Raw genomic sequence first — 23298 nt, 5'->3', positions numbered from 1 at the left:
TTTTGATAAAATTTGCTATAAAAGTAACATTTTGACAAAATTTTCTATAGAAATAAAGTTTTAAGTATATTTTCTATAGAAATAACATTTTAACAAAATTTTCTATAGAATGTTGCCCCAACTATCTCTATAGAAATAAAATTTTGACATAAGTTTCTCTATAGAATCTTTCTATAGAAATAAAATTTTAACAAAATTTTCTATACAGAAATAAAATTCTGTCAAAATTTTCTCCATAGAAATAAAACGAAACGAAATAAAAATTTGACAAAATCTTCTGTAGGAATAAAATTTTAATAACATTTTCTATAGAAATAAAATTTTGAGAAAATTTTCTCTAGAACTAAAATTTTGGTAACATTTTCTTTATATAAAATAAAATTTTGACTTTCTCTATCGAAATAAAATTTTGACAAAATTGTCTTTTTTCTATAAATATAAACATTTGACAAAATTTTCTATAGAAATAAAATTTTGAGAAAATTTTCTATAGAAATAAAATTTTGATAAGAGTTTCTACAGACATACCATTTTGAACTCAAGATCCTTTGTATGCAATGTTCACATGATTACTATTGCACCATGGAGCATCAGGGAAAATTTCCTGAAGACTAGAGAAAAATAAGAGAAAATTTTATTTCTATAGAAAATTTTCTCAAAATCTTATTGCTTTAGAAAATTTTGTCAAAATTTTATTTCTATAGAAAACTTTATTTTTATAGAAAATTTTGTCAAAAATTTTATTTCTATAAAAAATTTTGACAAAATTTTACTTCTATAGAAAATTTTGACACAATTTTATTTCTACAGAAAATTTTGACACAATTTTATTTCTATAGAAAATTTTCTCAAAATTTTATTCCTATAGAAAATTTTCTCAAAATTTTATTTCTATAGAAACTTTTGTCAAATTTTTATATTTATAGAAAAAAGACAATTTAGTCAAAATTTTATTTCTAACGAAAATTTAGTCAAAATTTTATTTCTATAGAAAACTTTGTAAAAATTTTCTTTCTCTGGAAAATTTAGTCAAAATTTTCTTTCTCTGGAAAATTTTGTCCAATTTTTATTTTTATAGAAAATTTTCTCAAAATATTGTTTCTTTCTATAGAAAAATATGTGAAAAGTTTCTTTCTATAGAAAATGTTGTCAAAATATTATTTCTATAAACAGTTTTGCGAAAACTTTATTTGTATAGACAATTTTCTCAAATTTTTATTTCCGTATTTCCGTAGAAAATGTTGTCTAAATTTTTATTTCTGTAGGAAATGTTATCAATTTTTTGTTCTGTAGAAAATTTTATCAAAATTTTATTTCTACAGACAATTTTGTAAAAAATTTGTTTCTATAGAAATTTTTGTCACAATTTTATTTCTATAGAAAAATATGTGAAAAGTTTCTTTCTATAGAAAATTTTGTCAACATTTTATTTCTACAAACAGTTTTGCGAAAACTTTATTTCTATAGATAATTTTCTCAAAATTTTATTGCCGTAGAAAATTTTGTCTACATTTTTATTTCTGTAGAAAATGTTATAAATTTTTTGTTCTGTAGAAAATTTTATCAAAATTTTATTTCTACAGACAATTTTGCAAAAAATTTGTTTCTATAGACAATTTTGTCACAATTTTATTTCTGTAGAAAAATTTGTGAAAATTTTCTTTCTATAGAAAATTTTGTCACAATTTTATTTCTATAGAAAAATATGTGAAAGTTTTCTTTCTATAGAAAATTTTGTCAAAATTTTATTTCTATAAACATTTGCCAAAACTTTATTTCTATAGATAATTTTCTCAAAATTTTATTTCTGTAGAAAATTTTGTCTTAATTTTAATTTCTGTAGAAAATTTTATCAATTTTTTGTTCTGTAGAAAATTTTATCAAAATTTTATTTCTACAGACAATTTTGTAAAAAATTTGTTTCTATAAACAATTTTGTCACAATTTTATTTCTATAGAAAAATATGTGAAAATTTTCTTTCCATAGAAAATTTTGTTAAAATTTTATTTCTATAAGCAGTTTTGCGAAAATTTTATTTCTATACAAAATTTTCTCAAAATTTTATTTCTATAGAAAATTTTGTGTAAATTTTATTTCTATAGAAATTTTTATCAATTTATTTTTCTACAGAAATTTTTATCAATTTATTTTTCTATAGAAAATTTTGTCAAAATTTTTTTCTATAGAAAATTTGGCAACATTTTATTTTAATAGAGTATTCTCTCAAAATTTTAGTTTTATAGAAAATTTTGTCAACAGTTTATTTCTGTAGAGAAAACTTTGGCAAAATGCTAGTTCTATAGAAAATGTTGTTAAAATTTTATTTCTAAAGAAAATTTTCTCAAAATTTTATTTCTATAGAAAATTTTGTCCAATTTTTATTTTTATAGAACATGGTTGGCAAAATGTCCTTTTATTTTATTGCCATAGAATAAAACTGTAAGACAAGTAACCTGAATTTGATTGCAATACATATCAGTCACCCTGTGATTTTATGTTTTACTTTTGTTAGATAGCCTTCTAATTCAATTTCATGACAAAAGATAAATTAACTTTAACTAAGCTGCATTTTTTTTTTAGTTGTGAAGTGGAAACCAGAATAGTTTGGTCATCTTATGGTCTTTCTCTCTCATCCATGGGGATATTGGTTTTCGGTGACACACACAGCTTTGGGCTAGAGTTTTCTTTCCACCGCAATATTTGGTGTATAGAATATTTGGTGTATATTCTCGGATATCACATTTGTTAGATATATTCACACATTAAAGGGGAATGGTGGTGTCCATTCTACAGCACTTAAAGGATTTACGTCAAAATAACATTCAGCCCCAATGTCACAGGGAAAAGAAAGATAGTGGGAAAATGAAATTACGGTTTCAGGTGTACTATATCCGGAAAATAGATTTGCGGTAGACAAAGATAACACACATAAGTTGTAGTCTATAGGGGATTTTGGGAAATTTCATTAAATTTAGAAAATCCATTGCTTGCTGACCATTATCCCCCAAGAGCCCGAAATGGCTTAGGACTCTAGATAAAGTTAGACAAGTATTGATTACTAGATTTTTTGTTTATTTTTGGTCTTTAAGAAAATTGCTGTACTGATCATTCAATGGTAAAGTATATTTTCCAGAGTTCCATTTTTCAGTGTCCACCGACAAATAGCCCAGCTTGAATGACATCAATAAATGAAAAATGTAATTCCAGGAATTTTTCGCGTATATTTCTGTTTTGAGACTCTTTTAAAGACAAAAAAATCACGAATGCATCTGTTTTGTATATAGTGTGGACATTGTTAAAACAATTCCCTTGAATGTTGGATAGTTGAACAAATATTGGCAGGCTGAATGCCTGCCTTATTGTTCGCAAGGATTGTCCCATTCACAAAAGCTCCAGACCAAACAGTAAAGCCATACCATTCATGCATTGTGCGTTGTATTCAACACACAAGAGATCCAATGGTGGATATGTGTTACAATTCAGCCTTTCAGACTGATTGTTAATGACCAAATCTTCCTCTCTCTCTCTCTTTCTCTTTCATCATATCACACGCTGACTTTGACCAAACAATACATCATGGCTTTGGCATAGCGTGGAGGGGGGAGCAGCAGAGACAGTATGGGAGCTAACAAATTGATGGAAAACAATGACTGACAAAGTGACATCGTAGCCCATCACAGGATACACAACATGTTTCATGCTGCTGATGGTGTTGGTGACAATGGAGATAGTAATGGCGATGGTGATGACTATGATAACCACCCACCCACCGCACCAAACCAGCTAACAGCATCAGCAACAACGAGCAGAGCAATTGTGAATCCACTGTCAGATTGGAATACTTGATTACCATCGAAAGAATGACATGACACGAACTTGCTGACACCTTAGGGGGAGGGAGTCTATCTGATTGCTGGTGTTCTACATTCGCATAGCCAACCGTGAATGGGGGTAGGCCATTGGGGGTCTGTAATGGATGTAGGAACAATTGCCGAGTACGAATATCAACTATGAGTGATTGGTTTGATGTACTACCTACCACCAGGAATGATGTAAATCAAAGGTGATCATTTCAGGTTTGGAGTACAAATTGCAATGACAGCTCGTAAATAAAATTTTGGAATGAAATTAACACACTACCAAACTCCATTTGTTCGAGTGCAGTGATACAGTTGTATATTATAGGTGAATATAAAGAGCAAGAGAGAGGGGGAGAAAATGCATATGAGATATTGGAGCACTTAATAACGTACCCTCGGAAGGGGGAGTGCTGTCAACTATGAGGTCTGTTTAACGGTTTTTTACATACAGATAGATAAAGTATAGATAAATATAAAGACAGAGAATGAGAAGTGGGGGGGGGGGGGGGGAGAGAATGCAAATGAGATATTGGAACATTAAACAGCGTTACCTCGGAAGAAGGAATGTTGCCAACTATATACTGTGATGTAAATCGAAAATCATCATTCCACGTTTACTGTACAAATTGCAATGACAGGTCGTAAATAAAATTTTGAAATGAAATTGATACACTATCAACTCCATTCAAGAGCAGTGATATAGAAATACATTACAGGTGAATATAAAGAGAGAGGGAGAGTGAGAAAGGCAAATGAGATATTGGATCATTAAACAGCGTTACCTCAGAGTAGTGTAATGTTGCCAACTATATTTTGTATTGAAACAATAAAATTTGTTTTATTTTTCTTTGAGGAAAAAAAGGAAAATTAAAAGCAAAGTCTTTCCGTAGTTTTACTAAAATTTCAAAACATTTTTTTTATATTTAAAATGGACTTTATTGTGCCAAATGTGTACCAAATGTGTACTTTTTGACACTTTTTCTGCTAGCAACATTATTAGATGAGGAAATTTATCCACTCGGCGGCGGACAATCATACAGTATAAAATCAATTTGAAGTTATCCGAATGGTAATTAGATTTTATTAACATTTTCTACACTCATAGAAAAAATCATGCACGGCGTGCTCATTTCAAAACGATTCGTTCATGAAAGTGAATCAACAAACATGTGGTGTCAAACTGAGAAAAGGCGGTGTCAATCTGACAACGATAAAATGGCACCATGCGTTGTCAAAACAACAACCAGCGTTCATGATCTGACAACGTTATGGTTACGACTTTATAAACAAAATTAAAAAAAAAGATTTCTGCTGGCGTGACTCGAACCTGTGTTTTTTGCACCATACGCGTTCACTTTTGTTTATGAAAGAGGTAAGCCATAATGATATAATTTAGAGCACTTTTCCTTCTCATTATCAAACGGACAATAGTGACGCCTAAAAATAGGCAAAGAAAATCACTTTTTAGAAAATCTCCAAAATAACGGTCAATGTTCAATGTATTTTACTTACTCACAAAGTACCAAAAAACGTACAAAAGTAGGAACTCTATCAGCAATGGATTTATGTAATTCGTATTTTTTTACAAAAAAGTTGGGCCACATTTTTGCAATTAATGTGACATCGTTTATTTGCAAGTCATATGGTTTGTGCTCTCTTTTTGATAAATTCTCAAAAATAACGGTCACATTTCAAGGCACTTTACTTACTCACAAAGTACCAAAAAACGTACAAAAGTAGGAACTTTATCAGCCAGGGATTTATGTAATTATTATTTTTATACCCTCCACCATAGGATGGGGGTATATTAACTTTGTCATTCCGTTTGTAACACATCGAAATATTGCTCTAAGACCCCATAAAGTATATATATTCTGGGTCGTGGTGAAATTCTGAGTCGATCTAAGCATGTCCGTCCGTCCGTCCGTCTGTCCGTCTGTCCGGCTGTCCGTCCGTCTGTGGAAATCACGCTAACTTCCGAACGAAACTAGCTATCGACTTGAAACTTGGCACAAGTAGTTGTTATTGATGTAGGTCGGATGGTATTGAAAATGGGCCATATCGGGCCACGTTTACGTATAGCCCCCATATAAACCGATCCCCAAATTTGGCTTGCGGAGCCTTCCGGAGCAGCAAAAATCATCCGATCCGGTTGAAATTTGGTACGTGGTCTAAGTATATGGTCTCTAACAACCATGCAAAAATTGGTCCATATCGGTCCATAAATATATATAGCTCCCATATAAACCGATCCCCAGATTTGACCTCCGGAGCCTCTTGGAGGAGCAAACTTCATCCTACCCGATTGAAATTTGGTACGTGGTGTTAGTATATGGTCTCTAACAACCATGCAAAAACTGGTCCATATCGGTCCATAATTATATATAGCTCCCATATAAACCGATCCCCAGATTTGAACTCCGGAGCCTCTTGGAGGGGCAAAATTCATCCGATCCGTTTGAAATTGGGTACCTGATGTTAGTATACGGTCTCTAACAAGCATGCAAAAATTGGTCCATATCGGTCCATAATTATATATAGCTCCCATATAAACCGATCCCCAGATTTGAACTCTGGAGCCTCTTGGATGAGCAAAATTCATCCGATCCAATTGAAATTTAGTACGCGGTGTTAGTATATGGTCTCTAACAACCATGCAAAAATTGGTCCATATCGGTCCATAATTATATATAGCTCCCATATAAACCGATCCCCAGATTTGACCTCCGGAGCCTCTTGGAGGAGCAAATGTCATCCGATGCGGTTGCAATTTGGTACATTTCGTTAGTATATGGCCTCTAACAGCCATGTAAAAATTGTCAAATTTTATTACTATAGAAAGTTTTGTCAAAATTTCATTTCTATAGAAAGTTTTGTAAAAAGTTTATTTCTATAGCAATGTTTGTCAACATTTTATTACCATAGAAAATTTTGTCAAAATTTTATTTCTATAGAAAATTTTGTAAAAAATTTATTTCTGTAGAATATTTTGTCAACATTTTATTTCTATAGACAATTTTGTCAACATTTTATTTCTATAGAACATTTTGTCAACATTTTATTTCTATAGAAAATTTTGTCAACATTTTATTTCTATAGAAAATTTTGTCAACATTTTATTTCTATAGAAAATTTTGTCAAAATTTTATTGCTATAGAAAATTTTGTCAACATTTTACTTCCATAGAAAATTTTGTCAACATTTTATTTCCATAGAAAATTTTGTCAAGTTTTTATTTCTATAGAAAATTTTGTCAAAATTTTATTTATTTTTTAATTTTGTCAAACTGAATTATATACGTACTTAATCGGCTTTTTTTTTGTTTAATATATACCCCTTATGGACTAACTTACAATTTAGAAGACAGTGTTAAAAAGTTTTACGATACCTTGCCATCGGCAAGTGTTATCGCAACCCAAGTAATTCGATTGTGGATGACAGCCTTTAGTAGAAGTTCCTACGCAATCCATGGTGGAGGGTACATAAGATTCGGCATGGCCGAACTTACGGCCGTATATACTTGTTTTTTCTTAAAAAAATGCCACGTTTTTGCAATTAGTGTGACACCTTTTATTGCAAGTCATATGTTTTGTGCTGCTTTTTAGAACTTCTCAATGTACTTACTCAAAAAGTACCAAGGTATCAACTTTATCAACTCTGGATTCCCACCCATAGCATATTTCTAATCCCTCCTTCCCTGCGTTTCCTTATTATCCCCATGCTTCCACTTTTGTATATTCTCTTTGTAGAGTTACCTTTGTTTCCTTGATTATATCATCTGGCAATTTCCCCTTTTGTTGCCTTTTTTATTCCAACTTAAGTAAAGTTTCTTGTCTGATAATCAACTTTAACACGAAAGTTTCCTGCGTTAATTTCAAACTATGGCACATCATAAATATTATCTTAAAATTATTCGTAAAACTTAAAACTTATAGTGGTGGGTGTTTCTGGTTCTGTTTGTAAGCGACTTACCTCTTAAAAGCCTTTTCCAAAATATGCTTCTCATTAGCAGAACTTGCTACCAATATCACAGTTTCCGGTGATGATACTGATGAAACTTTATTCTTCTCTTGTTTAGCGGTTTGTGACCGCGACGATGATGATGATGACGACAACGACGACGACGATGATGATGATAAGGATGAAGTTAGCGAGGATGATGATTGAGATGCTACTGGCATCACAGCACTCTTGGATATTGTATCCGTTAACGCAATACTGTCGTATGCCTGCTGTGCTTCCGATGCTATCAGATTGTAATGTAAACCAAATGCATTGTCCTTGTCATAGTCACCACCTTCATCATTATGGCTTGATGGTAGGTGACTGTGGTGCTGATGATGTTGATATTCTTGCTGCAGGTGTTGTTGATTGTTGTTGTTGCCGTTCGTTGCTTTCATCGAATGCTGCAATTTGTAGGTGGTTGAGTGCAATATCACTCCAATGAAGAACATATAAAAAAGTATGGCAAAAACCGTGGACCATCGTAGCCAACGCAATTTTTTGCTTAATTTATTTATGAGAGACATATCGACAAGTTCTACAAAGACTGCGGGAGAGTGAGTGAATGACGGAGGGCCAATTATTTATTTATCTCATCAAAACGAAAGGGCTTTGCTTCAAGGCCTTCAAGAGGTCAATGTTACCGTATCAATTTTCCCCCCAAAAAAACAAAATTGCTATATAGGTTAATTGCTGGTTCTCCTTTTGATGCAGGGCAATTAGTTTTGGTAATGCTGATTTGTCGATGTCCGTTTGTCAATTAGGATCCTTGGCTTGGACTGTGGGTTTATGTTGGTTACACAATTCTGTATTGAGTGGTTTTTTTTTATTTAGTTTGCCTTCTTTTCCAAAGACTCAAATCTCTTGGGGTAGACACGATTGCCAGCAAATGGCTTGTATGTTGGTTTTCTCTCTCTTCTTTCCCTCTCTGATCCAGCCAATTAATGTTCAGCTAGTGGCAAACTTGTTCATAGGGTCCTTTTATTTGGATGTCCTTGGCAAATGTTGATTGTTGTGAATACTTTGGCATCTAATGCCTATGGGAGATTTTGGTTAATTTTTGTTTTTATATTGGCGCCTAACTGGACATTCATTCAATGGCGTTACGGGTAGTGTAGTGAGCTTTAATTGGTCCCTGGTTAAATAATGAGATTTGTTTTTATTGCCTTGGTTAGAAAAAGTTTTTACTTTGGATATTTTTTTTTACATAAATTCGAAATCCATTTGCTGGCGCCCAACGTAGTTAATTCAATTTATAAGTGATGTTATTTATTATTAATAAATATTTGGGGTTTGCTTGATTTAATCAAATGCTTCACCAATGATTAGCTGTAGAGGAAAAGGAATTTGATTAATCCTTGTCTTTAGGGAAATGGCGCCCAACAGGCGAAACAGAGTATAAATTAGAATTGACGATTTTCAATAGAGTTCATATGATTAGGAACCAATTCTTAGAGTTCAATTATTGCCAAGCTTTTTTTATATTTTAGCGTATAATAAGATTTTGTGTAGGATTATTCTTCTGACTTTCTTAATTGCTGCCAAAACAGAATTTCTTGCTTACTGGCGGAAGATAGTTCCTTATCATCGATTTCCAAAGTTGAAGAAAAATATAATTTCTTAATTACAAATGATGAAATAAAAAACGCTTGATTACTGGCGCCCAACGTAGAATAAATCTTCTTAATGACTGGCAAGCGATTGCTTTTTGGTAAAGAGCTTAATTTCTTGATTATAAGTGACCAAATTTTGATAAAATGTAAGATGCGTGATTACTGGCGCCCAACGTAGAAATATTCACTTAGAATAAACCTTCTTGATTACTGGCAAGTTATAGGTTATCTATCTCCGATTTCCAAATTTGAAGAAAATCTTAATTTCTTTATTCATTGATGGAATGGAAAATCCTTTATTACTGGCGCTCAAAGTGGAAATTTTCTATATAGTTTCTCTATTTCTGGTATCCAAGGTTGAAGAAGAACTTAATTTCTTGAACAAACTTTGATGGAATGGAAAATTCTTAATTATTGGCGTCCAACTTGATTACTGGCAAGCTTTAGTTTCTCGATCTCCGGTTTTCAAAGTTGAATAAGAACTTAATTTCTTGATTATAAGTGACCAACCGTTGATAAAATTAAAAATTCTTGATAAATGGCGCCCAACGTAGAAATATTCGCTTAGAATAAACCTTCTTGGATACTGGCAAGCTATAGTTTATCGATCTTGGAGATGAAGTTAATGAAGAACTTAATTTCTTGACTATAAGTGACCAAACGTTGATGGAATGGAAAATTCTTGGTTACTGGCGACCAACGTAGAAAAATTCACGAAGAATAAATCTTAATGGCAAGCTATAGTTTATCGATCTCCCGTTTCCAAAGTTGATGAAGAGCTTACTTTCTGGATTTTAAGTGACCATACATTGATGAAATAGAAAATCCTTGATTAATGGCGCCCAACGTAGAAATATTCGCTTAGAATAAACCTTCTTCGATACTGGCAAGCTATAGTTTATCGATCTCCGATTTCCAAAATTGGAGAAAATCGTAATTTCTTAATTGTAGGAGACCAACCGTTGCTAAAATTAAAAATTCTTGATTACTGGCGCCCAACGTGGAAAAATTCACTGAGAATAAAATTTCTAGAAAACTGGAAAGTGATTGTTTCTTGATCTCTGGGTCCCCAAGATTAAGAATATTAAGAATGATACAATTTTTGGATTACAGGAGAATTTGTTTTTACATACTGGCGACCAAAGTGGAATTGTACATGCAGTACTAAACTTCTTGAGTACTGGCTACCAATATAGTAGAATATAAGATTTTGTTTATAGGCTACCAACAATTTAACAAAACGCGCTCAACGTTGAATGATTCAATGATGGCGCCCAACGTTCAATGATTGTAGCAAAATGTGGCTTCCTGATTACAAGCAACGCCTTATCACTGCTTCACAAAGTCGAGGAAGAATATAATTTTCTGTTTATAGGTGAGCAAAAGTGGAGGAAACGGAAATTAATTAATGGCGCCAAACGTAGGAAGATTGACGAAAAATAAACCTTCTTGATTATTGGCAATAGTTTCTTGATCTCTAGTCCCCAAATTGATGAAGTATACAAAAACTTATATGATTAAAGGTGATCATTTGTGGATGATATGGAAATTCCTTAATTACTGGCGCCCAACGTGGAAATATTCATGCATTAAAAACCTTCTTGTTTAAGGGCAAAAGATTATTTCTTGATCACTGCTTCAAAAAGTCTCGAAATTATATAATTTCTTGATTATAGGTGACTTTAGCGGTTGAGAAAATAGAAATTTCTCGATTACTGAGAGAATGAAGCAGAATATGGCTTCCAGATTACTAGTAAAGATAGTCCCTTAATAACAGCTTCACAAAGTTGATTTGGATTGTATTTTTTTGGATTTTAAGTGGTCAACAGTTGCGCGTATGGAAATTGTATGATTACTGGCGCCCAACGTGGTAAGATTTACTTGATTGATTGCTGATAAAATACGGTTCCTTGATTATTGCTTCACAAATTTGAATAACAAAATAATTTATTGATTAAGAGCTATCAGGAGTAGATCAAAGGAAACTTATGTTAATTAACTGGCGCCCAACGTTGCAATAGAATATGTTTTCTTGTAAACTGGAGCTCAACGTTATTATCCCATGGGGTTAGGGTTAAAATGTAAATACACTTAGTTATATATTATTCGTTATAAATTTTTTGGAGTATTGCATATAAATTGGCGCCCAACGTTAACAATTCATAGGTTAGTAAATACAAAATTCTTATAAATGCTAACCATTGTGCTTAAGGTCAAAAAATGAGTTTTATTTTCGTAGTGTTATTGTATTTATGCCATTTGTTGTGACATATATTATTTTGTCTGGCGCCCAAAGTTGTGAGTTAATTTTTTTTTACTTCTGTACGTTTGGTTGCCTATGTTCTAGCTCAATTAATGTGATTTACAAATATTACAACAAAAGCATTCGGCATACAGAATACAAATTTTAGTAGTCCCAGTTCAGCAAATGGAGGTTATCTGTAATGAAAAGGAAAAAGAGGTGTTAAGATATTAGAATAAAAACGGAACGGTTTGCTGTACAGTGTAGCTGATGTGTTAGCAACAACATAAAATGCAATTTTTTTATTGCTCAAAATCAAAAAATTTTGGAAATGACAAAAATTATGGCCTTCAAACGGCCGACAACTTTATTCGCTTTACTTTTCAGGCGCTAAAGTCCAACGGATTGGAATCAGGAGATTTTGGTGGCTATTGAGAAGTAGAAATAAAGCAGGGAATCGGAATTTTTAAACCATTCTTAGTGGACACATGCTAAGTTCTGTTGGAATGTCCATGGCCTACGACCGAAGTGTTTGTCCGCTGAGGGCTTCAATTCGAGCGGGAATTGACCCTCGACCATAATGGCGGCCCATGAGTTCTGGCGCTCAATAGAAGGTGTACATTTTTACCTGACCTCTTTGACATGTAAACCTCATCATTTGTTAGTTCACAAACTCAATTGGGAATGGCTACTCATCCGAAAAAACCCAAATTCGGTAACTGGTCACTTTCGAAGCAACTTTTCCCAGTCTATATTCTTTTCTCTCTATCCATATTTTCTTTTTCTTTTATGACCGGGATTAGTCAGCCTCTGTCGTAGAGATTTTAGGGTTCTCACTGAACAGCATAATATCACTCTGTGCTGGATACCTGGGCACTGTGGAATAATGGGAAATGAAGACGCAGATGAACTGACTAAGTAGCAGTGTTGCCAGTATTGGTGATTTTTCCCCAAATTGGGGACGAAATTTCTGACGAGGAGATTTAATGGGGAATCTCCATATATTTGAGCATTTTTGTGGGAATTTTTTTTGAGAAATCGGTTTAATCTTTTTTAACTAATTATTATTTCTATAGAAAATTTTGTCAAAATTTTATTTCTATAGAAAATTTTCTCCAAATTTTATTTCTATAGAAAAATTTGTAAAAATTTTATTTCTATGGAAAATTTTTGCAAAATTTTATTTCTAAAGAAAATTTTTGCAAAATTTTATTTCTATAGATAATTTTGTGAAAGTTTTATTTCTATATAGAAAATGTTGTCAAAACTTTATTTCTACGGAAAATTTTGTCAAAATTTTATTTCTATAGAAAATTTTGTCAAATTTTTATTTCTATAGAAAATTTTGTCAAAATTTTATTTCTATAGAAAATTTTGTCAAAACTTTATTTTTATAGAAAAATGTGTCAACATTTTATTTCTATAGAAAATTTTGTCAAAATTTTATTTCTATAGCAAATTTTGTTAAAATTTTATTTCTATAAAAAATTTTGTTAAAATTTTATTTCTATAGAAAATTTTGTTAAAATTTTATTTCTATAGACAATTTTGTTAAAATTTTATCAACATTTTATTTCTATAGCAAATTTTGTTAAAATTTGATTTCTACAGAAAATTTTGTCAAAATTTTATTTCTATAGAAAATTTTGTCAAATTTTTATTTATATAAAAAATTTTGTCAAAATTTTATTTCTATAGAAAATTTTGTCAAAATTTTATTTCTATAGAAAATTTTGTCAAAATTTTATGTCTATAGAAAATTTTGTCAAAATGTTATTTCTATCGTCTAAATCGTTGTCCAAATTTTATTTCTATGGAAAATTTTGTCAAAATTTTATTTATGTAGAAAATTTTGTCAAAATTTTATTTCTATAGAAAATTTTGACAAAATTTTATTTCTATAGAAAATTTTGTCAAGATTATATTTCTATAGAAATCTTTGTCCAAATTTTATTTATATAGAAAATTTTATCGAAATTTTATTTCTATAGAAAATTTTGTCAAAATTTTATTTGTATAGAAAATTACAGGACATATATTAAATATGATAATATTTAATATAACGAGGACATTGGAAGATTGCGAGCAAACCAAGTTGGAATGGAAAGTAAAAAATTGTAGGAAGTGCGAAATTCTGATGGCGATGTACAGACACAAGTTGAAGTCTCTAATTGGAATTATAACTGGACATAACACATTTGGGAAATGTATGGTAAGAATTTGTCTAAAAGATTATGACATTTGCAGATTGTGTCTGGATTCGGAAGTTACGAAAGACTCGTACCACTATTTGTGCCAGTGTCCAGTATTATCGTTTAGAAGAAACATGGTACTGGGTTCATTTTTCTTCCAGGCTCTTAAAGATCTGAGGGAATGTCGCACGAGGTGATTCATTTTTCCCATAGAACAATATTTTTCTGTGCTGTCTTACCCACGCAACGATACGAATTAGAATTGTTTTCTATACTTATATTTATAATGACATCTAAATCGTGTGCCTACACAATATAGAGAGGGCAAATTTAAAGCAAAAATCCTTATACTAATTTTCGTAGACATATCAAAGTATCCATTTCCAATTCCATTCCAAATTGTCGTGCCAATTAATAAATTTATTCTAAATTAGAAATCCGATAGCCACAAATCGAATTTCATCCTCCTATAAGAATCGAAGGTCAGTTGCTTATGACCATAAGGGTATCCTTAACAAGGTCTAAATAAAGAAATAAAAATCCCATATCCTCCATCACCAAACAATTAATGTTTGTGGCCACCACAACATTTCCAACATCCTAATCACCCAGGAATCTAATGGTCCAATAATATCAAATGACAATTTGATGTAGTCTTTACTGGCTTCCTTTATTGGTGATTTGAGAGATTAGAGGATTTATCTCTTCGCTGTCATCCCCCACTCGCTTTCTCTCTCTCTCTTCACAAACAGATGATTGATGAATTTTTATTAAATGTTAATTACATCGTAATGTTTGCCTGCCTTCCATTCTTATCATTGGCATTTCACAAACGGCAGTAGACAGAGAGGGACTGACTAATCAACCATGAATGTCATTGTCCATCTATTTATCCATCTGCCTTGAATTTTGTCTGTCCATTTTTAATGTAAATATATTTAGATGAAAATTTATTATGAAATTTCATGAAACAGAAGTTGAGCCTGCAAACAAGGCGAACTTCATTTGCAGTCCTTCGATGTAGCAGTAATTATGATAATATTAAAAGGCAACAACTATAATAACAATGATGACGATTAGTCAACAATGGGAGAATATGAGAGAAATGGAGAGAAAATGGAAGAACATTACACAGAAAAAATATTCTAAAAAAAAATTGCAAAGAGAAGATATGACGAGCAAATTTTAAGAGAATATCTACATCTCCCAAAGCTGAAGGAATTTCTATATATAATTTATAATTTCTATATATAATATAATTTAAATTAAAGGTTTCTATTCATGTTCATCACCATCAGAATTTCGCAATTCTTAGGGTTCTTTTCGTCCTATTGAGTCCTTCCGAAAAGACTCAATGTCTTCGCCATAGTTCATCATATTTGACATGAATCCTGCAACGATATGAAGACATTGGCTGACAAAACTTCCGCAAGCATATTATTCATTCCACGAGCGCCCTCCTTAGGCCGCACATCTGCTTCTTCTTCATTTCCCATTATTCCACAGTGCCGAGGTACCCAGTACAGAGTAACATTATGTTGTGTTACTGTTCAGTGATAACTTTAAGCTCTATATGACAGCGGTTGACTACCTTTGACCTAGACTTCAGTGGTTGAGTTTTACTCAGCAGTTTAATACCTGAGTTTTCGGTCTGCAGTTCATACACTGAAGCTTCGTTGCGGTCTTAGATCTGCAGTTCAGACACTGAGATATTGGTCTGCAGATCAATAAAGACATCATTTGTGCCTTCTAAATACTGAGATTCCGGCATGCAATTCCAACACTGAGGTTTCCATCTTCTGTTCAATCATTGAGACATTGATCGGAAGTTCAAGCAGAGAAGTTCCGGCCTGCAGTTGACAAACCACAGAATATGGTCTGGAGTTTCGGCTTACAATTCAAATACGGAGAAGTTAGACTGTAGTCCAGTCATTGGGATTACGGCCTGATCAATCACTGCGATTTTGGTCTTCAATCCATTCAGTGGCATTTCGGAATGGAATTCCGCCACTGAGTGTTCGATCTGCAGTTTAATTCCTGAGGCTTCGGTCGGCAGATCAATCACTGAAGCTACGGTATAGACTTAGATCTGCAGTTTACGGACTGAGACTTTGGTAAGCTGCTCAACAAAGGGGTCTTGCTAACGTCTAAATATTGAGATTCCGGCATACAGTTCTATCACTGACGTTTCCACCCCATGTTCATTTATTGAGATTTTGATCTGAAGTTCAATCGCAGAGGTTTCGGTCTTCAGTTCCCAAGCCACTGAATATTGTCTGGAATTTCCGATTACAACTTAATCACGAAGGCATTAGATTGCAGTCCAGTCATTGAGATTTCAGGCTGCTCAATCACTGCGATTTTGGTCTTCACTCTATTCAGTGGTAGTTTGGACTGGAATTCAGTCACTGAATGTTCGCTCTGCAGTTTAATCCCTGTGATTTCGGCCTGCAGTTCAAACACTGAAACTTCGGTACGGACTTAAATCTGCAGTTCATACACTGAGACTTTGGTCTGCAGCTCAATAAATGAGTCTTGGTGACGTCTATCACTGAGGTATCCCCCTTCTATTCAATCATTGAGACTTTGATCGGAAGTTCAAGCAGAGAAGTTCCGGCCTGTAGTTCACAACCCTCAGAATATGGTCAGGAGTTTTGGCTTACAATTCAACCACGGAGACGTTAGTCTGCTGTCCAGTGATTGGGAGTTCTACCTGCTCAATCACTGCGATGTTGGTCTTCACTCCACTTTGTGCAATTCTATCACTGACGTTTCCACCTCCAGTTCAATCATTGAGACTTTGATCGGACTTTGATCCGGCCTGCAGATCACAACCCTCAGAATATGGTCTGGTGTTTCGGCGTACAATTCAATCACGTAGAAGTTAGACTGCAGTCCAGTCATTGGGATTTCGGCTTGCTCAATCACTGCGATTTTGGTCTTCAATCCATTCAGTGGAATTTCGGACTGAAATTCCGCCAGTGAGTGTTTGTCCTGCAGTTTAATCGCTGAGGATTCGATCTGCAGTTCAATCACTGAAGCTTCGGTACGGACTTAGATCTACAGTTAACACACTGAGACTTTGGTCTTCTAGCACTGATGTTTCTATTTTCTGTTCAATCATTGAGGCTTTAATCGGAAGTTTAAGCCAAAAAATCCGGCCTGCAGTTCACAAACCACAGAATAGGGTCTAGAATTTCGGCTTACAATTCAATGACGGAGACGTTAGACTGCAGTCATGTCCATTGGGATTTCGGTCGTTGGGCAGTTTAATTATTGAGATTTCTGCCTGCTTAATCACTGAGATTCGGCTCATTTATTGAAATTTTGGACTGGAGTTTAGCCGCTAACCGACTCAGCAGCTTTTATGATAGCAGAAATTTCTGCCTGAAAGATACTGCAGTCGCTATTTAATGTATATGACTCTCGTATTCCTGAAATAAATGCCGCTACCAGTTCCTTCGTCCATTTTAGATACATCTGTAGCTTGTCCTGAAACATCCACTTGTCATTATGTCGTAGACGAGTGTCGATGCACCGCGAGCATTTTTTTTTTCGAACGATCGACACGAGCGTTTTTTGAGCGATTGACAAAGTATGTGGGATCCAACGTGAATAAATCTTTTTCACAGTCAAAAGTTCAATATAAGATATTGAATTTCTGCTGGTCTTTCTAATGCCTAAGGAGATGCTGCTCTAAGTCGAATAAGATTAGACAACCCCATCCTTGGGTTTAGCTATCATACCTCATTTTATGTTCAGTTTTATTCCAATATTTTTTTGTAGTGTCTTATTTTATATCTTAATCTTTCCCCTCGGCCTCCTTCAATGTCTTCATTTCCTTACAAGTTAATTAATATTTATACAGATACAAGCGAAGAAATGCGAAGTAGATACAAGAAGAGAATGAATGAAAAGAATAAATAAAAATCAACTAAAAGTTTCTGCAAACACTTGGGCTAGTGTGATTACAATGATGAAGTTCGTCGTATTCAGGCAAAACTTGAAACAACAGCTGAAGCTACCTCACAAAGTCTTCGAAGAAAGTAAAAGTTAAGAGAAGCCAAGCGAACAATAGCAAGTGTTCCACCAAACGAACAAGCCATACTTTTTCTTGTCAAGTTTTGTTTTCTTTTAGTTTTAGTTGAAGTTGAGTTCAGTTCAGTTTTGAAGAAATGAAGAAATTTCTTGGGGTAAACTATTTTTAGTTCATGAATATTTGATTTTTATGTGAATTTTTTGTTGTAGCAAATATATGGGATAATCTATGTGGGGATATAAATTGTGGATTTCTTTTTTAATTTTTGTCCTAGATTTTTTTATCTGTACGACAAAATAAAGTCAATCTTTAACTGGATCGCAAGTCCAGCCACTGAAATTTCTGACTGCACTTCGGTTTCGGCCAACAGTTAAATCTCTAAGTACTTCGAACCCTGGGGTGTCTGTTGCAGTTCCGGCCCTGATGTTTTGATCTTGAAACACTGTGGCTTCGGCTTGTAGTTTAAACAAAATGAATTTGGTTTTGAATTTCGGAACGTAGTACAACGCCACATCGACAGTTTAAACACTAAGGCTTCAATTCAATCGGCCTTCAGTTAAAAAACTAAGGTTTCTTCGTACAGTGGTTTGAACTGCTGTTTCATCACTAAGGTTTTAAATACTTAGATTGATCCTTGTGTCTAAATGATCCTTGAGGTTTTGTCCTCCAGTTCAGTTACTCAAATCTCCTCTTGAACTTCACTCACTGAGGTTTCGGTGTACAGTTTAAACATTAAGGGATCGACAAGCAGTTCAATCACACATACTCATATCTGGAGATAAAACAATGAGACTTACGTTTGCAGCTCAATAACGGAGTCTTTGTTTTGCAGTCCAAATTCTGAGATTCCAACCTGCAGTTCGCAACACACAAAATTTGGGCTGAAGTTTCCGTTTACAATTCAATCACTGGAGACTTTAATGCGCAGTCCAGAAAGTGGGATTTCGGGTTGCAGTATAGTTGGATCGGCCGTTTAATCACTGCTCAATCACGGAGATTTTGTTCTTCACTCCATTTGGAGGGATTTCGGATTGGAGTTCCGTCGCTGAGTGTTGCCTCTACAATTTAATGCTTGAGATTTCGTTCTGCAGTTCAATCACTGAAGTCTCGGCCCCAACTTCAATCACTGAAGTTGGATTAAGGTATCGGTAAGCAGTTCAATCACACAGACAAATATCTGCAGTTCACAGACTTTGACTCTGGTCTGCATCTTTGGTCTACAGTCCACCCACAGGGATTCCGGCCTGCAGTTCAGTCACAGAGATTTCGACTTTCAATTCTCTAGTCTGAAGTTCAAAGCACGGAGGTTCCGGCCTGCAGTTCACAACAACCAGAATTTTGTCTGAAGTTTCGGTTCACAATACCATCAATGAGACGTTAGTCTACAGTCTATTCATTGGCATTTCTGTCTGCAGGTCAGTATGGTCGGCAGAGATGAAGGTTTTTGCCTTCAGTCCATTCGGTGGGATTTTGTATTGGAGTTCCGTCGCTGAGTGTTCGCTTTACAATTTAATCCTTGAGGTTTCGTTCTGCAGTTCAATCAATGAAGCCTCGGTCCCTAACTTTAATCACTGAGGTTTTGGTTAGCAGTTCAAACGTTATGGTATCGGTAAGCAGTTCAATCACACAGACTTAGATCTGCAGTTCTAACACTGAGCAGTTCTAACACTGAAAGGAACCTTTGTGCCGTCTACATACTCAGATTCTTGCATGCAATTTTATCAATGGGATTTGCAGGCCGAAATCCCATTTCCATCTTCTGTTCAATCATTGAGACTTTGTTTTGACCTGGAAATTGGGCTTGCTGTTCACTCACGGAGATTTTAGTCGGCAGTCCAGTCAATGGGATTTCAGTATGCAGTTCAATTCGCCAGCTCAAACACTGAGGTTTTCATCTTCAATACATTCAGTGGGAATCTGAAATGGAATTCAGCCACTGAAGGTTCGTTCTTCTGTTTAATCCCTGAGGTTTCGGTCTGGAGTACAATCTGTGAAGCCTACTACTCTACAACGGTTTAGATCTGCAATTCAGACACTGAGTCGTTGGTCTGCAACTCAATACAGGAGCCGTTGATCACTGAGATTTTGACCTTCAGTTCAATAATTAAGCCTTTGGTCTGCAATTCAAACACAGAGGTTCCGACCTGCAGTTCGAAACACACAGAATTTGGTCTGGAGTTTCGGCTTGTTGTTCAATCCCACAGACTTAGATATGCAGTTCAAACACTGAGGCTTTGGTATGCAGGCGAATAAAGGAGTTTTCGTGCCGTCTACATACTGAAATTCTTGCATGCATTTCTATCAATGGGATTTGCAGGCCGAAATCCAATTTCCACCTTCTCTTCGATCATCGAGACTTTCTTCTGCAATTCAAAGGCAGATGTTCCATTCTGCAGCTCAAAACACACACAATTTGTCGTGGAATTTCGGCTTGCTGTACATTCACGCAGTCGGCGTGACTGAACGTCAATGGTATTTCGGTATGCAGTTGGTCTTCAATACATTCAGTGGGAATCTGGAATGGAAATCAGCCACTGAGTATTCGCTCTCCAGTTCCGTCACTGAGGTTTTGGTCTGCAGTACAATCTGTGAAGCCTCCTCCTCTTCAACGACTTGGATCTATAATTCAGACACAGAGACTTTGGTCTCTAGCTCAATAAAGGAGGCGTTGGTGTGCAGTCCAGCTACTGGGATTCCGGCCTGCAGTTTAATCACTGAGATTTTAACCTTCACATCAATAATAAAGACTTTGGTCTGCAATTCAAACACAGAGGTTCCGATCTGCACTTCGAAACACACAGAATTTGGTCTGGAGTTTCGGCTTGCTGTTCAATCCCACATACTTAGATCTGCAGTTCAAACACTGAGGCTTTGGAATGCAGGCGAATAAAGGAGTTTTCGTGCCGTCTACATATTGAAATTCTTGCATGCATTTCTATCAATGGGATTTGCAGGCCGAAATCCAATTTCCACCTTCTCTTCAATCATCGAGACTTTCTTCTGAAATTCAAAGGCAGATGTTCCGATCTGCAGCTCAAAACATACACAATTTGTCGTGGAATTTCGGCTTGCTTTACATTCACGCAGTCGGAGTGACTGAACGTCAATGGTATTTCGGTATGCAGTTGGTCTTCAATACATTCAGTCGGAATCTGGAATGGAAATCAGCCACTGAGTATTCGCTCTCCAGTTCCGTCACTGAGGTTTTGGTCTGCAGTACAATCTGTGAAGCCTCCTCCTCTTCAATGACTTGGATCTATAATTCAGACACAAAGACTTTGGTCTCTAGCTCAATAAAGGAGCCGTTGGTGTGCAGTCCAGCTACTGGGATTCCGGCCTGCAGTTTAATCACTGAGATTTTAACCTTCACATCAATAATAAAGACTTTGGTCTGCAATTCAAACACAGAGGTTCCGATCTGCACTTCGAAACACAAAGAATTTGGTCTGGAGTTTCGGCTTGCTGTTCAATCCCACATACTTAGATCTGCAGTTCAAACACTGAGGCTTTGGTATGCAGGCGAATAAAGGAGTTTTCGTGCCGTCGACATACTGAAATTCTTGCATGCATTTCTATCAATGGGATTTGCAGGCCGAAATCCAATTTCCACCTTCTCTTCAATTATCGAGACTCTCTTCTGAAATTCAAAGGCAGATGTTCCGATCTGCAGCTCAAAACACACACAATTTGTCGTGGAATTTCGGCTTGCTGTACATTCACGCAGTCGGCGTGACTGCACGTCAATGGTATTTCGGTATGCAGTTGGTCTTCAATACATTCAGTCGGAATCTGGAATGGAAATCAGCCACTGAGTATTCGCTCTCCAGTTCCGTCACTGAGGTTTTGGTCTGCAGTACAATCTGTGAAGCCTCCTCCTCTTCAACGACTTGGATCTATAATTCAGACACAGATACTTTGGTCTCTAGCTCAATAAAGGAGCCGTTGGTGTGCAGTCCAGCTACTGGGATTCCGGCCTGCAGTTTAATCACTGAGATTTTAACTTTCACTTCAATAATTAAGACTTTGGTATGCAATTCAAACACAGAGGTTCCGATCTGCACTTCGAAACACGCGGAATTTGACTTGGAGTTTGGGCTTGCTGTTCAATCACGGAGATGTTAGTCGGCAGTCGAGTCAATGGAATTTCGGAATGCAGTTCAATTCGCCAGCTAAAACACTGAGGTTTCCATCTTCAATACATTCAGTAGGAATCTGGAATGGAATTCAACCACTGAAGGTTCGCTCTTCTGTTTAATCACTGAGGTTTCGGTCTGCAGTACAATCTGTGAAGCCTCCTCATCTACAACGACTTAGATCTGCAATTCAGACACAGAGAATTTGGCCTGGAGCAGTTGATCACTGAGCCTTTGTTCTGCACAGAGGTTCCGACCTGCAGTGCGAAACACACAGAATTTCGTCTGGAGTTTCAGAGACTTTGGTCTGTAGCTCAATAAAGGAGTTGTTGGTGTGCAGTCCAGCTACTGGGATAACGGCTTGCAGTTTAATCACTGAGATTGTAACCTTCACATCAATAATTAAGACTTTGGTCTGCAATTCAAGCACAGAGGTTCCGATCTGTAGTTCGAAACAATAAGAATTTGGTCTGGATTTTCGGCTTGCTGTTCAATCACGGAGATGTTAGTCGACAGTCCAGTCAATGGGATTTCGGCCTGCAGTTCAGCTCGGTCGGCAGTTTAATCATAGAAAATTCGGCCCAATCACTGAGATTGTGGTCTTCAATCCATTTATTGGGATTTCGGAATGGAGTTTAGTCTCCAAGTGTTCGCTCTGCAGTTCAGTACCTGAGGTTTCGGTCTGCAGTTCAATCACTAAAGTCTCGGCCTGAACATCAATCACTGACGTTTCGGTCTACACCGACTACGATCTGCAGTTCAGATTTTGGTCTGTAGCTCAATAAAGGAGTCTTTGGTTTGAAGTTCAAATACTGGGATTCTGGTCTGTGGTCCAATCATTGAGATTTCGACCATCAGTCTAATAATTGAGACTTTGGTCTCCAGTTCAAACAATGAGGCGAGGTCACAGACGAAAAAAACTGTTTTTCATATGTTTGGGTGTAAAAATTATATGTTTGGAACTCAAATTTTTTAACACAATATTTTTAAGTGCAAGCATATAATGTTCATAAAATAGCATAACATGTTTGGGACATATATGTTAATATGTTAGAACATATTATGTTTGGGACATAAAATGTTTGTAAATATAATATGCTTAGATGCAAACATATATTAATTTGGAAATAGCCTATAAACATACATGTGTTTGGAAAGAGAGACCTAGAGAGTATGCTGCAAGTAAACTAATGGAAGTAACCAATTGGCGCTTTAA

At 35.1% G+C, this 23298-nt stretch overlaps 1 protein-coding gene across 8 annotated transcripts in view; it reads right to left on the bottom strand.

The window, feature by feature from the left end:
• Positions 1 to 23298, bottom strand: part of myd (stromal cell derived factor mayday) — a 127231-nt gene that overhangs the window by 34078 nt on the left and 69855 nt on the right. For 3 of the 8 annotated variants that reach the window (XM_075289886.1, XM_075289887.1, XM_075289893.1), the window contains exon 2: positions 7834 to 8410. In XM_075289886.1, the coding sequence (XP_075146001.1) occupies positions 7834 to 8410 (577 nt within the window). Of the gene's footprint in view, positions 1 to 7833; positions 9193 to 11675; positions 11916 to 23298 lie in introns of all 8 variants that reach the window. The other 5 variants (XM_075289889.1, XM_075289890.1, XM_075289891.1 and 2 more) reach the window with 4 other exon arrangements.

The sequence above is a fragment of the Haematobia irritans genome, chromosome 1, assembly GCF_050003625.1.
Source record: "Haematobia irritans isolate KBUSLIRL chromosome 1, ASM5000362v1, whole genome shotgun sequence".
Lineage (NCBI taxonomy): Eukaryota > Metazoa > Arthropoda > Insecta > Diptera > Muscidae > Haematobia > Haematobia irritans.
Note: the sequence above shows the minus strand (reverse complement) of the source record. Positions and strands in the feature narration are given on the sequence as shown.